Source organism: Tachypleus tridentatus, chromosome 3 (genome assembly GCF_004210375.1).
Source record: "Tachypleus tridentatus isolate NWPU-2018 chromosome 3, ASM421037v1, whole genome shotgun sequence".
Classification (NCBI taxonomy): Eukaryota; Metazoa; Arthropoda; class Merostomata; order Xiphosura; family Limulidae; genus Tachypleus; species Tachypleus tridentatus.
In genome coordinates, this window is record NC_134827.1 from 21,122,306 (window position 1) to 21,139,849 (window position 17,544).

General features: G+C 30.8%; 1 protein-coding gene across 2 annotated transcripts; it reads left to right on the forward strand.

The window, feature by feature from the left end:
* Positions 1 to 4,045: 4,045 nt before the first annotated feature.
* Positions 4,046 to 14,636, forward strand: LOC143246511 (solute carrier family 23 member 1-like). 2 transcript variants are annotated; one of them, XM_076493336.1, is made up of 7 exons: positions 4,046 to 4,364; positions 6,749 to 6,930; positions 8,861 to 8,981; positions 10,119 to 10,372; positions 10,590 to 10,863; positions 11,181 to 11,276; positions 13,622 to 14,636. In XM_076493336.1, the coding sequence occupies exons 3-7, from the start codon at positions 8,942 to 8,944 to the stop codon at positions 13,876 to 13,878; spliced, it is 921 nt and encodes a 306-aa protein (XP_076349451.1). In that variant the 5' UTR covers positions 4,046 to 4,364; positions 6,749 to 6,930; positions 8,861 to 8,941; the 3' UTR covers positions 13,879 to 14,636. The 2 variants fall into 2 exon arrangements, with proteins under 2 accessions (XP_076349451.1, XP_076349452.1); XM_076493337.1 differs by having other exon boundaries at positions 6,804 to 6,930.
* The last annotated feature ends 2,908 nt before the right edge of the window (positions 14,637 to 17,544 follow it).

Here is a 17,544-nt window from a genome sequence, read left to right on the forward strand (position 1 = left end):
GAAATGAAATATCACAACATAAAAATATCATACGCTTGTATTTCTAAACCGGTAAACTCTTAAGTTACAATACAGCATTTCATATGAACTTCCAGAGCAAGAAATAAAAATAATTTATCTTCCCACAGATCAATTCCGACGATGCTACGAAATTACATATAATTTTTAAAATACACCTTGAACTTTTTTGAATGTTTTCTGACTATTAAAACAAAAGAAAGAAAATAACAAACTACCAAACAAATGCCCTGGAATAACATATGATCAATGATGTTCAAGCACTTTTGATAACAGTGGAATAGAAACTCTTTAACACAAGAGATTTTGAAGGGTGGACCTTTTTTCTTCAATTCGCCAATGAAGAAAGAAGGTCCACAATTCTAAAACGCTCCGGTCATAGGGTTTCCGTTTCATCAATATTAACAGACTGCTGAATACAATACTTCCAACGCTATGCCAAACAAAAGTATGTAAATTCGCAAAGTTAACTGTTCTGTGTTATTTTTAATATAAATATAAACTATTGGTATACGAAATACTTTTCAGTTTCCTAATAATTTACATTCACTGTTTTCTTTTTTTAAATATATATCCAAAAGGGTATTTAGTTTCTTGGAAAATATAAATCACTCGAATGAAATGAGACAAAACGGATGAGGTAGTTGACATGTTCATTCTATAAACTGGCTTAGCATGGCCAGGTGGGTTAAGGCATGCGACTCGTAATCTGATGGTCGTGGGTTTACATCCCCGTCGCGCCAAACATGCTTGCCCTTTCAGCCATGGGGGCGTTATAATATTACGGTCAATCCACCTATTCGTTGCTAAAACAGTAACCCAAAAGTTGGCGGTGGGTAGTGATGACTAGCTGCCGTCCCTCTAGTCTCACACTGCAAAATTAGGGACGGCTAGCGCAAATAGCCCTCGAGTAGCTTTGCGCGAAATTTAAAAAACAATTTTATAAACTAACCATGTTTATTCCCAGAAAAACTTTAATTTGAACTCTGTGTTACTAAATATCATGATTATTTTGTAGAAACTCTTTAGAAACCTACGTGAATTGGCAACATTATCTCTAAGTTAAGAAATTAACAATATTAGAAGGAATAAATATTCATATATAAACTGTATGTTTGACATATCTAATTGATGCGAAAACATGACACCATATGTAAGACAAAGAAAGAAACAACATTAACGCATGATCTCAGCAAATGAATTTATCAATAAGCAGAAGTTGTACTTAGAATTTATTTCTTTTTCAAAACAGCACGGCATGACCAGCTGGTTAAGGGTTTCGACTTTCTTAAGGTCGCGGGTTAGACTCTCCGTCACGCCAAACATACTCGCCCTTTTAGCCGTAGGGGCGTTGTAACGTGACAGTCAATCCCACTTTGCGTTGGTAGAAGAACAGCGTAAGAAATATACCAAGATAAACAATTTTAAATGCAATTTATTCAATAATCTGAACTTTTGAAAATATAAAATATTTTAGACTGTTTACTTTCGATAGAGGGTTATGTCGTTGATAGAAGATTTCGTGTTTGAGAACTTTCAAGCTTCAACCATCTTTACCGTATTAACAGAAATTATAAAAAGTTTGAAACTTTATTTCTGAAATTAAGTGTTTTATGTTTGAAAATAAATATTGTATTATAGTTAATAACGTAAAAGAAGTAGAAGTCACAAAGTGAAATCATTATTTAATACATCAAAAGTTCTACAAGAAATAACAACAGGAAATAGTCAAAACTTAATGATATACTCTATTATTAAACACTAGATGTCGCTGCAACTTATTTTACAAGTTTCTTGTATTTCTACAAAATTACTATCTCTGCAAGCCATCACTACTTTTTAACTAACATATAAGTAAAGGGCAGACCTCACTACCAACTCTTGAAGTATTTTCTATTAATCAAATAGTACGCTTTGATAATCGCTGTTCTATCACACCCAAGATCCCACAGTGTGAAATGTGTTTTTGTAACTATTACATATATACCTTGAATAACTTCATTCAGAGAAGAACAATGTCATATATTAACATTTCTGTTAAGAATTACAAGGTAGTAAAATCAGTACATGGTATAATCTTTGGTATAGTACTACTCTGTTGTTATTTTCGTTATTTTGTTTATGTGAATGTGTGTTTCTGACCTTATTTTCTAAGCTGCTCTACACTGATTCCAGTTCTGCTACACTACTAAAGTGTGTGTTATCGTCTAGGTAAGGTAATGTTAAGCAGAAAAAAAGTATTCAAAATCCTACTTTTATAGGCAATATACTAAATTTTAAATCTACAATTTTAACAGAAACAACAATATTAATAAAACTAATTATAATGATAAAAAACACTAGACTGAACATTTGTCTGTCATATTTCTTAGTTTGTTTGTTAGAGATTTCGAATTGAGCGCGTGTAAAGGGAATATTTTGAGTTATGCGTTATCATTTATCTCGAATGAGTATCTGATTTATTAATTTAAGCATTACGATTTCATAAATACAGTTGTTGTTGGTCTCTTTGTGCTCTGCTCACCACGGGTATCGAAACCCAGTTTTTAGCATTGCCGCTGAACCACGAGGAAACATACATGTAGAACCCGTGTCAAATTGTAATTAAATTTTAAGTATTAATTAAATGTAGATATATGTCAAATTTATGATATATTACAGGAAGAGTAACCGACACATATTTCTTTCTCAACACATACATACTTCAATATACAAACAATAACACAATTCATAATATCAGTTATTACAAATATTAATTAGAAATGATAATTTATATATAATATTTTTACCAAGTTGCAAAGAATAAAGAACCTTCTCTCTAGTCTGAAACTAAATATTTTATCGATGGTTTTCGATGAACAAGTTAATTTCGAGTTATATCAGTACACTTGATTTAACGGGTAGAAGCTAATTCAATGTTCTTGGCTGCTTTCACGTGATTTATTAACAGTCGATATTATACAATGTCCTCGTAAAATACTAACGTCCAAAGTTAACTCACTGTAGTAGACTGTTTGCGATGTCCGAATTCTATGAATGTTCATGCCTAAATATTTGCAGGGTTCCAATTGATAAACGTTTATCACACTCACAGCTATCGAGGTTTATAGTATACAAACTGTATAAAACCAACAATTTACAACTGTTTTTAACGTGTGGATATATAAACTACGGGAGATATTCTCAAAGGCACATCTGCCAACAATACTGGTAGTGACGAGAACATTAAATTCGCACATAGTACATCGATGATTCTTACACTCGAGAATCTTTTACAGATTTAAAGAAGAGGCGGACATTTCGAAATACACATTTGATAATATAAGTTACAGCATTTTTAAATATATATTTAACTACAACAAATGTAAATTTGAAAATAAATATATAACAGTAAATAAGTAAAAATACAATTTTTATGCTCATCAAAAACTAAATCTATTTTATGTTTAAATTTTTCATTCTGACAGAAAGAGTTTCGTGACTTCTGATGATATAACGTTGCTCCATCTACTACTATTTACATAATTTGATTATGTTAATTTCATTATTCGTTGGTAAAAGAGAGTTCAACAGTTGGCGGTGGGCGGTGATGACGAACTGCCTTTCTCTAGTGTTACACTACTAAATTAGGGATGGCTACCATAGATCACTCTTGTGCACCTTTGCACGAAATTCAAAACATTTGAAAGTATAATAATAATATTGAGAGTAATATTTATGTAAATAATACTTGAATATTTTTACCTTCTATTTCAATGTTTAATTAATGCTAAACAACCCAAATTACTTAACAAGATTCAAGTGACGTTGAATGTTCAGAGAAGTTTATTTAAGTTGGCAACAAAACTGGCAGTCACTAGTATTTACAGTACATTGTTTATTCTTACAGTCGAGAATCTTTTAAAAGAGGAGGTTAAAATTCCCATTACACATTTAACAATACAAGTTAAATAATTTTTAAATCTATGTTTAACTAAAACAACCATCGATATTAAAATAAATATATAAAAATAAATCAATAAAAAAATACAATCTTTAATTATCACCACAACATACAATTGTTTCTAAGTTAAACAAAATTTAAATTTTGTGAGTTTTGTCACATCTTTTGATGTTACGTTTTTATAGCTCCTCCTACCTTGTAGCGATTCACCAACTTAGTATATGAAACACACGTAGTACACGTGTTTCAGTGAACAACAGCGCGAAGATTGGTAGGAACTTTTGTACACAGTTCGACAGTTGTTGTCAACGTATCCTGTCAGTATCTGTATTTATTACTTCTGAAATCGTTCAGAAAATATTTCGTAAGCATGGAACAGGATAATCCGGCTTTTGAATTGAAGGTATGTTGATAAAATTTCAAATATCAAACCATTACACCATGTGTGTTATACAACGTTGTAAGGCTGTTAACAAACGAGACTAGCGTATATATGTAAAAACGGATCGTTTCGGTTGAGAAAATTTTTTACATAGAAAAGCGAACAACGTTTCGACCTGACACATTCAAATATCTAAGCACACCCTCTACATTCCGACACTCGGTTACACAACCCCTTTCAAACATGTGGTCAGCTTCTGGTCAGTTACTTCTTCCTTTCTTTGTGAACCTGACGATGACCGATGAAGGTCGAAACGTTGTTCGTTCTTCTAAATAAAACATTTTCTCAACCCAAACGAGCCGTTTTCACTCATATATTTTTCTCTACAAGTGGGTTATATCGACATCACTGAGAGTTATGTATATAATTTTATTCGGTGTATATTCCTGGCATGAACTAATAAGATGTTATAGATAATTTGAATATTTATTTCCAACTTTGTTTTCGTAATTTAAAATGAATAGCATTTTACAAACATCATGTGAATTTTGTTAAATATTATTGGATGTTTAGTTTAAATGAAAATTTAAATACACGAAAAAAAAATCTTCAAGGATTATTTACACAAATACCCTTGATATAATTATTATACTTTCAAATCTCGCTTAAAATTATTTTAACAATTCAACTGAAAACTACGCCTGTATTTCGATGAAATCAAAAATGTGCAGAAATGACGAGCTATAACTCTGTAAAGAACGTTGATTCAAGAACCGGAAAAACAGGTTTTGAAAATTTAAAAGTATGAATGCGTAGTAGTACATCTAAATAGTATGAACAAGACTACAAATAATTTGTTTGTGAAGACGAGAAAAACTCACTTATACAGAAAAATATATATGTAAAAACGGTTGATATGGACAGAGAAAGTACAATGTAGAAGAGCGAACAACGTTTCGACCTTCTTCGGTCATCATTAGGTCCACAAAGAAAGGAAGAGGTAACTGACCGATAGCTGACCACATGTTTTAAGGCGATTGTGTAACTGAAAGTAGGAATGTAGAGGGCGTGCTTCGATGTTGGATTATATTTATAAATATTGGTTTAAAGGCGTTCCTTTGTTTTGGTTTATTTTGGGCTTGAGTTGTTGTACAAGTAAGGCTTTTTAATTTGTTATGTAGTTCTTTGTATTGCGTGTTCAACAATGATATACAATACGGTTTACAGTGTTTAGTATTCTGTTCACAGCTTTCGTAAGATGTGAGAGGATTAGTTTTCAAAATAAAGATACACCTGCCACCTCAACTGTTTTTTATCGCAATTTGTTTGAGTATTTATATTTTCCAAGAAACTAAATACTTTTCTAGTTACTCTATTTGAAAATCAGCAAAGGTAAGTTAGTAAAGAACCGAACATTATCCCATATAACAATATTTTCTAAACATTTTGAAAATCAACAATATGTAGTAGTTAACTTTACGAATTTAGATACTTTTACGTTTGCGTAGTGTTGACATTAATTTAGCAATCTGTTAATAAAACTGAGAACCTTATCATGTTTATTACATGTCATCATATGTTACCCTAGAGCATTTGTTAGGAACTTTGTTATTTTACTTTTTTTATTTTAATATCATAAAAACTTCAGTAAATGATTAAGATATATTTTAAAAAATAAATGTACATTTGCAGCGTCATCTGAATCAGTCTGTTTTAAAAATAAATTAGACGAAAATGAATAGTAACAAGTATATATATCTAGTTTTTGAAATTCTCATCTCACCCTAGTAACTTACAAAGTTTGTAAGTATTTTTATATTTCATGGCATATGTACTTTTATCTGACGTCGCAACAGCATCAACCTATAACTTTTAGCTTTCTCTCTTAACGTCATTTTAGAGTCTACTGACTGATAACGCACTACTGCATGGTATTGCAAATGATTCGGTTAATTAGAAATGAGGAGTGTTATGAAGTGTTAAAAGTTGAAACTATGAACAAATTGAAAAAAAAATACAAGTATGATATTAAGGTTATTTTAATACTTAAATATTAACTTACAAATCAAAAGTTTGTATCTATTTATATTTAAAATGCTGATAATCAAACATTTAAATTGAGTATTATGCCTCCCAAAGAAATGTTAAAACACCTGCTTTAGAAATACAAGCCTGGGATGTACTTGTGTTGTACCTTTTAATTTTAATTTCATCAAAATTTTACATTAAAAAATGTAGTTCGTTGTAAACATTGCGTTGAATTTGTTAATAAAGGGCCACGGTATAAATATTCTCACTTCATTGGCCAGTAGAGGTTTTATTAAACTTAACTAATTACTTATCTGAAATAAACTATAATATATCTTTGCAGATATTAAAATATCGTTTTTCCTGTATTTTTATAGATACAAGGCGCTATCATTGCGGTATGAATCTTTGAAATAGTTATTTGACTTTCAGGCTTAATAGGAATAATGCTTCAGTGGTTAACACCATTAGTTATCGTTCCTACCATCTCGTTGATAGGACTATCACTCTTTGAAGAAGCAGCTTCTACAGCTAGTAAGAACTGGGGAATAGCATTTATGTAAGTCTTGTACTACAATGGACTTTTTTCTTATTGATAGTTTACGTATTTTAATTTTATTTTATCTGTTATTGTTCATTTAAAACTTAGTAAATTAAACATGAAGTGTGATAACATTAAATTGTAATAAGTAAATCATGAGAGTATTCTAGTAATAAGTATAAATGGTCGATCTTTTTAGAAGCTAATTTGTTTTCTATAATTTGCAATATTGTAAATTTTTGGATTTTTTATTTTTTACATTGATTCACTTATTCTGAATACCAACATGATATCCATATTTCTCTATCACATACTGACTTTTCACAAAACGTCATATAAACATGTAATGAATAATTTTCATATAAATCGGGTATTTATGTTAAAGTAGCGACAACTACTGCGTATGACGTTTCTTAGATTAATCTCGATATTAAAGTTTTATATATCATTCTAGAACCCAAAAGAAACACACCATTAATATATACCCTATAAACAGAGAGCATATCGTACCATTTCTGTATATTATTTAATTGTGCGTGCACTGATACATTATTTTTTATTTTGAATATTACTTATTCGTCTCTATGGAAACAAGAGGTTGTGTAAATCACTCAAAGATATTTGTGGTAAAGGTGTAGGAAAAACACTAAGAAGAAACATCACAGAATTCGTCAAAGAGGCATTTTACGACAAATAATGGGTCCTAAGAAAAATTTTCGCTATTTGTGTCGAAGAGCTGAGATAATGAATTAAAAGTAAGAGAAAGTCTTTACCTTTCGGAATTCCAGTGGTCTGGTGTGAGCCTAAAAACCACAGTAATGACTGCTATTTTTAATCATGTATCGTACAAGTCTACAACAATTGAAATTTAAAGGAAATTTCTAATCCGAATCTTCATTCTGCTTTAAGGCCAACAAGTGATGTTGATGGACCTCTTTGTCCTCCATCAGAGACTCTTCATACAGTTTCATGTGATTCTGAATCCGATGTCAATAGAAATGATGATAAGGACGCTATTCAACCTGAAATATTTGGTTATGTTAGTGATTTCACGAGAGATTTGGGCCTTTAGAGATTCTGGATATATGTTTGCAGGTACAGAATTCGTGAGAAAACGATTATACCATTCTTTTCGCAAGAAGACTTACTTCTTAATTGCAACAATATTGCTGAATTAATACCAATGTTAGGAGTTGCACTCTATGATCTAAGTGAGTGGCGATTGTTTATTAATTCTACCAAAATAAATCTACAAGATGTTCTCCTATACAATGGTAACATATATGTTTCTGTTCCTATTTCTGATTTACTTGAAGGAAACATGAAAATGTCGAACTTTTTTATAAGGTGAAGTACAAAGAACATGGATGGAAACATTGTGGATAATAAAAAATATTTGAATGTTGCTTGGTCAGCAAACCGTTTAAACAAAGTTCCCATATTTTTTTGTGTGAATGGTACAGCAGAGCATGATATCAACACTGTATAAAGACGCAATGCTCAATCTGTCTGATTCCAAGACCGAAAAACATCAGGGAAAATGGAATATCAGTATAAAGGCTAATTGTTTAAATGAGATGCTCCAGACGCCATACATATAAAAGACCACAAAACATATTTCACGTACGAAATGTTGTTTTATAATCACTAGAAAAATATAATTTTTTTTCTGAAAACAACATACAGACAATCAAGGCAAATACTGTTTTGAAGGGATACAGAGAAAGATGATTTTACCCTAAAATTATAGATAATCACTAACCTACCCTACTTACCTGTGAAAGGGTTAATAATCAAAATATTAACTGCTAAATTCAAACATATATTAATTATTGCTGTTAAACAATCATATAAAATACGTTACAGTAAGTGGTTTTTCCAGTTTAGTATTCAGTATTCTAACAACACAGTATTAAGATAACTGTATCTTGTTGTTGTTTGTTTTCAGGACAATTTTACTTCTTGTGCTCTTCTCTCAGTACCTCGAAAATATTAATATTCCTGGATGTAGCTACAGTAGAGAAAGAGGATGGAAGATCGAAAAACTCCCAGTTTTCAAGCTTTTTCCAGTGAGTAAAGGCTTAAAATACTGTTCACACACATATCAGCTTTTCTAAAAACACACTAAAGCCTCAATTATAAATAGTATTGTCAAAAAAGAAACATCTTAATTATTAAGAGTTACTTAAAAATGTTTTGTTGCAAGACTCGTCCACCCAAAAATTCATTTTAAAAAATGAACCTAATCATAGACGATTGTTACTGTTCTTAGGTAGCGAGATAAAACAGGTGAAAAACACAACAAACGTATTATGAAACAAGTACCACAAGGGAATGATACAAAAATTTGTATTTGATATACGAAAAAGTATTAAAGCAACATTTGAAAATAAGTAACTTTATTTAATTTTTATGTATCACGTATTTGTATTATAAAACACTGTAAATTTGAAATTATTTTTACAACGTACTAAAGTGTTCATGTGAGCCTTCTATTAAATGTCAACTATTTCATTTTTCACACATTCAGTAGGCATTGTTCCTAGTCTTCTATTTAAACCAATATCAACTGGTATAAATTTAAACGCTAATATAATGCTTTATGGTTTATATGAGAGATTAATACTAAAAGTAAAAATACAACAAATGTATAATGGTTAACGAATTAATCTTAATGATGAATAAGAAGTAACTCCAAGACTACTTGCAAGTCATACTTACAGTAGTTACTGCGTGGGTTATTTGCTTCATACTAACTGCTGCAGATGCTCTGGGACCAACTAACTCAGCCAGAAATGATCTTCGTTATCTTGGTTTAAATTTCCTTATCCTGGAAAGTAGTTATAAATATAACCATTCAAATGTAGATTTTTTTTTATTTACGTGAGAAATTTATGAAATTATCCGTTGCACAATTCTTTTAATATACAACCGTGTTATTCGTTCAGTGATAATCAAAATAATTTGTTTAAATCCCTTCTAAACATATATTACGTTGAAATCAATATTATACTAATAAAAAGTAATAATGTGCAACATATATTACGTTGAAATCAATATTATACTAATAAAAAGTAATAATGTGCAACATGTATAAGTTTTACGTTCTTCTGTACATGTGTTTTATTAAAGCAGTCGATACGTATATTAAAAATGTTACATTTATAAAAGGGTACACAATTTATAATTTCATTTTGGTCTTTCAGGACAGTGGGGTTTACCAACAGTCACCATCAGTGCTATTTTGGAAATGTTTGCAGGAATATTAGCACAGGTATTGGAATCAGTAGGAGATTACTACGCATGCTCTCGACTAGCTTGTGCACTTCCTCCTCCACCTAGAGCAATAAATCGTGGAATATTTGCAGAAAGAATTTCCTGTATCATCTCTGGAATTTGGGGGTCTGGATGTGAAATGACTTTTTACAGCCAAAACATTGGAGCAATCGGGATATCAAAAGTATACCCATATGCTGCCCTTCCAAAGCAGATTTGTATTTCAATTTTGTATATCACTGTTAATTACTTAAACTTATTGTATTATTGTGATATATTTATGTATAGCATAACTGCTGATATTTCGGAAACTTAAACACGTGTATATGTTGTAACGGGAGATATTTTAGAATCGTAAAACTTGATACATTTTTTCATTTGTTTGATTTTCACACTGATAGGTGGCTAGTCGTCGGGTTATTCAGTATGGTGCTGTCACCATGATGATTTTTGCAGTTCTGGGGAAGTTTGGAGCCTTCTTAAACATAATTCCTGAGCCCATCATTGGTGGAATCATATGTGTTATGTTTGCATTGGTTACGGGAGTTGGACTATCCAATATCCAATTTATCGACTTTCACTCATCGAGAAATATTTTTATCCTTGAATTTTTTTTATTTATGGGGATTACCATTCCAAAGTGGTTTAGTGGCCATCCTGGTATTATTGATGCAGGTACGTACATTTATTAAGGTGATTGAAGTTTGGTGAATGAAATTTGTTGAACGTTATGAAACATTTTCTGAAATCATCTGTTAGATAATACAGACTGTTGAATATTACACAAATTACAAAATATAGAGTATCGAAAAATGTATAATAGTGGTTTGTGTCACACCAAATGGAAGATTCTTATAACATTAAAAGATGGTTGAGGGTTATCTAAATATCAGAGAACCAGATCACCAGTTTATAAAATATTCTTTAAGTTACAACGGGTTGGTAAACCTTAATGTAACTTATTTTTAAGTTATTTATTTTGTTTCGTTTAGGGAATGACGTAGCAAACCAACTCATTACAGTTCTTTTGAACACCAGTGTATTTGTTGGTGGACTCAATGCGTTTCTGTTACACAATTCTATACCAGGTAAGGGATCATTTTGTCGAGAGCTCATGAATAAACCGAACACATGGCAATGTGATATGTAACTCCGTTAAAATATTATGTTAGGGGTTTTTATTATATTAAGCCTCGAAAAATTTAGTTATTTTTGTAGCTTATAGTAGCTGTATAAAACATTAAAATTTTATTCTGCATAGTTTCATAACAAAAAAAGCTTCCAATTTGTAACATGACTTTTCTGACAATTGATTCATCTATTTCCATTTTAACCGGTTTTCATCTAATACATCGGTAGGCTTACAAACTTACAACGTTAAAATGCAGCTTGGCTATAAGAAATACACACTCCCTCCATTTTAGCTTACTAACTTCAGAATACTGTCTCCGGGCTGTTTATATCAAGTTATGATGTAATGGTATGACATATAGTATAATGATAGACAATGGGATAATTATATACACCTCAGTTAATTTGCTCTGAAAATGGGCCCGCCATGGCCAAGCGCGTTAAGGTGTGTGCTTCGTAATCCGAAGATCTCGGGTTCGCGCCCGAGTCGTGCCAAACATGCTCGCCCTCCCAGCCGTGAGGGCGTTATAATGTGACGGTCAATCCCACCATTCGTTGGTAAAAGAGTAGCCCAAGAGTTGGCGGTGGGTGGTGATGACTAGCTGCCTTCCCTCTAGTCTTACACTGCTAAATTATGGACGGCTAGCACAGATAGTCCTCGAGTAGCTTTGTGCGAAATTCAAAAACAAACAAACGAACTGCTCTGAAAATAATAATTAAATTCTCAAAATATTTAAATGTTTATTATTTCAAAAGTATCCTAATGTGTGGCTGCGGACTCTTTGCGTTTCTCTTAGACAATTCCATACCAGGTAAGGGATCATTCTGTCGAGAGTTCGAGAATAAACCAAACAAATGGCAATGAGATATGTAACTCCGTTAAAATATTTATGTTAGAGGTTTATATTATATTTAGCCATAAAATATTCAGTTACTTTTCAATTACTGCAAGAAACCGGGTATCGATGTCAGTGGTGTAGCATTGTGCTAAGTTCCAAACAAAGTCTTTCAAAGTTCTACGGGGAGATTAATGCCTTTTTATATTACAATTAGAACGACCACAATGGCTGCAGAAACGAAACGTCTTGGAAACGTTAAAAATTTCTGCAATTTAGAAAGCCTAAACAGATAACACATCAACTAGTAATCCACTATGATTAAATATGTATAAACATATTACCATTGTTTAGAAATTTGTTTTCGTTGCTGATGTTAATCACTAAGGTACATAATGGGCCTTCTATGTAGTAGTTGTTATGAGTATCAAATCAGGAGTTTTAGCAACTTAGATTTGTTTCAACCTCTGGGGGCTTTATATAAATAGATGTTAACACGGCGAAAAACATCGATCATATTCCAACTTGAGAAGACATCAACCAAAGGGGAGATTGTAACACATGAACAAAAAGATAATGATAAGAATACACATCGGTACAAATTGAAGGTTCTTCTGTAATTTGTGTTTATGGTCCAAAATAAGAATGAAATCCTGACTGGTGGAATACAGATGTGAACATCACAAGACGATCACTAAAACAAAACAATAACTTATAACTGATTCCTTTTTTAATTTGACATTAGACAATTTAGAAATATTCCTTATAAAAGTTTGTACAATGGAATACTGTGTGTTTTACTCGTTGTTTCGTATTGTTTAATATATTGTTCTGTATTTGTAGTTCTTCGCTAACAGTAATTTTGCTTCTTATATTTTTTCATTGAAAATATATCCTTTGAAAACATCAACAAAAGTGTTTAAAAAATCTTTACGAATCTTCTGCTCCATTGTTTCACATAATATTCATTTTATGTTACAGTAAAATAGAACTTGAAAGGCCCAAAGACTCAACACTAAGTCTGATAGTTAATAGAACTAAAAATCAGGTTTAAATATGTTTAGTAGACACACTGCAGACAGTTTATTGTATAGCTTTGTACATAATAATAAAGAAAATTAAAAGTTAAAATAACCTCTTTCATATAAGAAACTAATTTTCCTCAATATTTCTATTTTTCGTCTATTATGTCGTATTTGTACTGACCACAGATATAGAATCGAAAAAAGTCTATTTCGTTCTTTTTTGTTACCAAGTGTCAAGTCTATAGAACGACCTATTTTTCGTGTGTTTAATATTTACAACCTACATATAAAAAACAGGAGAAAATATTATGTCTTTCAAAAATAAATGTAATATTAGACATAAAACAATAAACATCTTTTTCAAATACATCAATGAAAACAATAACACATTTAAATTACTCTCAAAGCTAAAAATATATAATAAGAATGTATCCATTTCAGGAACAGAAGAAGAAATAAGGCTTATGAAATGGAGAGAGCAAGGCCTTGAACATAATGGGTCTGAAGGTGATCAGTTGACATTGTCGTCACCTTCAACCTATGACCTCTCATTCGGCATGAACCTAATTAAGAGATATAAAATTTTGAAGTACATTCCTGTCAGTCCAACATACGATCAGAATAGTTTATTTGGTAGTGTAAGATCATTGTTTAAAAAAATTACACCTCAAATCAATTGTAATCGTAACATCGACTGATTGTCGAAAGGACATGAAAACGTTATCATCCTTTTATAATTTACAACACTTGCAACAAGAACTGTTGAAAGTAAAAACATGTCGTGATCGTCTCTTCACTTACAATATTTACAGAAATGTCACCATAAGTGTGTATTAGTTTGGGTATCTTCCATGATTTGATACGTTGTTCACAGACAAGACTCAAACAAAACGCAATAATTACTTAGTAAATATCTTGTACTGAATAAAAACGACTATCATTTTACCTTCATTATTTGATTAACAGTTATTTTAATAATATTTACTTGGTTATTCTTTGCAATAAAACAACACGAAAAGCAAAATGAAAAGACATAATTGAGGTTATTTCATATTATTTGATATATTCCTATAAAACCTTTGGAAGGTTTAACTCTCTGTCACCAGTTTCACACCACGTGTAACAAAACCTAATTTCCTGCTTCCAAGACAAACTTTATATCTGTTACTATTTCATGACATTTTGATCGTTTTTAGTATAATCACGATATACAGCTATCTTTTAAACTCTAACAACTCATTATAAATTTTGGGTTTAATACTTGAAAATCGGAACTATAAATCTAATCATTTTACTTCTTTAATCTAATTTTTTGCTTTATAATATTGTTTTGAATGTAGTGTACTTTGATCATATTACTAAGTTTAAATATAAACTGTTCTACGCAATTGAATATAACTAATTTGATCATTAAGTACTATATGTATCTTCTTGTTTCGTTAAATAAAGGGCTTTTGATTTTAAAGAAATGTTAAAACCTTTGTCAGCATATGTAGCCGCAATGGGAGTAACAGTGTAGTTCATTATCTTACGTTAGTTTAAATAGAAAAACATTTGAAACCATTTGCACTTATTTTTAATGTAATTTAAAGTGAACATTGGACATCATTTAAAGCAATAAAGAAGTGCTTCATGTGATTATCTACATGACTGCGGCCGTTAATATATGAAGTTTTATTTTTTTTTTTTGAATTAAGCATAAAGCTACACAATAGGCTATCTGTGCTCTGCCCATCACGGGTATCGAATCCCAGTTTTTAGCGTTATAAGTTCGCAGACATGTCGCTGAGCCACTGGGGTACAAAGTTTTAGTACCAACATCTGGAGTACTTTCGTTTAGTGATATCAGGCAGCAATAATAAAACTCTGATGTAAGAACTAGATAGATGAAAAAATACTGAAATAAACAAATTTAAATATAATTCACTCAATAAATTAAACTTTTGCAAAAATAAAATATTTTTAGTTCATTTAAGGATTATGTCGTTCTATAATATTTTGTTTTTAAGACATATTCAGGCCTCTACGAACTTGACCTTATTAACAGAAATTATAAGATGTTTCAAACTTATTATTTCTATATTAATAACCAAACTGAACTCGCAACTATGCCTTGCAAGATTTTCATTTAGTTCACACGTTTTATAGTGCAATTATTCTTCTGAAATAAATCATGTCATTTTATTTTACCGTCTTAAAGTAAATGGCTAACACTATTGTTATAATAGTAAATCAAGATATTTAGGGGAAGGGACAGTTTTAAACAAAATGTTTATGACTTTAAAGGAACTAATGAATTTCAGATATATTTCAAAATACATTAGGTTTATATACTTTGAGGAAAAGAAACAACACAAAAAATGTTCTTTTATCAAACATTTAATAATCACAAAAACACTTCAATAATGTATTTTTGTTGGCTTTTTTTTTAATCACAAGCCAGCAAGAGAGGTTTATCGAAGTATTTAAGAATCTGTTTGAAATAACATCCGTTCTAAAACATTTAACATGTGGAAAAACACAACTGAAATAATTAGAAATAATGATAGAAGATTGTTATATTTGACTAACTAAATATCCTCGTAGTAAAACTACCTTACTGGCAAACTAAAATACACTAAAACTACGCAACTGTATATGTTTTAAACGTTTATGTAAACATTATTTTTAAGGAACAACTTCAGAGAAAATATCATTTTCGAACACTACTTTCCTCGCCAGTTAAAATACGATAAAACTAAGTAATCGAGCAAGTGTTATAAATAAAGACAGCACATTCTCCAAAAAGTAACTGAAAGTAATAGTCAAGATACTTCATTTGCCCCAAATCCTTTAACCAGTGAAGTAAAAAATCAATGTGCTTTACAAGTTACACTATGATAACGGATTTATTTAATTATTTTGAGTGTCACTGATATAATGGATCATAAAGTTATTTATATCTGAACAAACTGTATTCTGAATTTCCTTTATGCCTTAATAAAAACAGTTAACCTGAAGATGACCAGAGAAGTTCGGAACATTGTTCTTTGTTTTATTAGTAAAAATGATAATATCCATACGAGCCGTCAAGAAATATTTATACCATAGATATATTTTGTTGAAAATTGCTGGGCGATATAAAGTAATTGCCTTTAAAAACAACTTTTTAGAACTTCACTGAAAATGTTTTTCTTGCAACTATTTTGCAAAAAAAAATCAAATTGCAACTTTATTAACAAAAGGTCAAAATCACACATCACATAGAGAGTAAAAATAAATGTTAATAAATTAATTAGTTTTTTATTTGGGACTCGTAGTATCATATTCAATAACCATTATTCATTCTCTTGTATCTAAACGAATATTCACTCACATCATATTCTCTGCTAATACGCATTTGCTTTGTGATTTAATTGAAATATTAATAAGACAAGTGTTTGTTTAGAATTTTTGACCTAAGCTACACTAAGGCTATTTGTGCTAGCCGTCACTAATTTAGCAGTTCAAAAGTAGAAGTTATGCAGCTAGTTTCCTTAATCTAAGATTTAAACACTGTTATCCTTACCTGGATTTGGATTTAATTTTTTTCAAGGCATCTTTGTTCCTTTTACCTTGAGAGGCCAATGCTATTGATACGAGTTTCTTCTACAACTGATAGTTTTACCACTCATAAAATATTAAGTTGTATCAGCAAAGAATGAATTAATCACAAACTCAGATGTGTTTTTTTTTGGGATTTTAAATTTTATTCTTTTTGGAAAACCCTTCTCTCAATCCCTTACATTATAATTCGACAAATTAGAAACAACTCTGTAAGGATTGTCGACATAAACTGTTTCTCTTTGCTGTTTAGCTCGAATTATGGTTAAATATAATTTTTATCAATTATTCTGTGTGACCTTGACCTTTGAGCTACGTTCACAATAATTAACCAATTAGTTTTGCGGGATACTCAAAATTTGTAACAAATTCGATCAAAAGTGCATGAGAAACATTTCAAATTAAATTGTTGACGTACAATTTGACCTCGAACATTGACCTTCCTTGACTAATAGTTAAACAATTGATTCTTGAGTGGCACTAAACCGTTGTACAAATTTGATTGTAATTAAATTTAAAGATTGCGAAGAATATTGTTTCCACATGTGCACAGATACAGAGAGTGATAACTGCAGGATATGTCATATTGGTTTAACTACCTAGTAAACAGTTAATGTTAGAAAACTCCGATTTGAAAATATCTGTGGTATTGCCATTCCTTAAACCTGAGGTTTTATGGTTTATACTTAGTTACCACAGAAACGAACTTTGCTCTTTGGAGTGTTGGGTACGCAATATGAGTGATTGCCAAATTCCAATTACTTATCAAATAAAAATACTCT

Excerpts from the sequence above, each read along its gene's own strand:
- LOC143246511 (XM_076493336.1), top strand. The coding sequence starts at position 8,942 with ATGGAAGATCGAAAAACTCCCAGTTTTCAAGCTTTTTCCA. Across the intron at positions 10,864-11,180 it reads TCCTGGTATTATTGATGCAG|GGAATGACGTAGCAAACCAA; the intron begins GTACGTACATTT and ends TGTTTCGTTTAG. Across the intron at positions 11,277-13,621 it reads GTTACACAATTCTATACCAG|GAACAGAAGAAGAAATAAGG; the intron begins GTAAGGGATCAT and ends TATCCATTTCAG.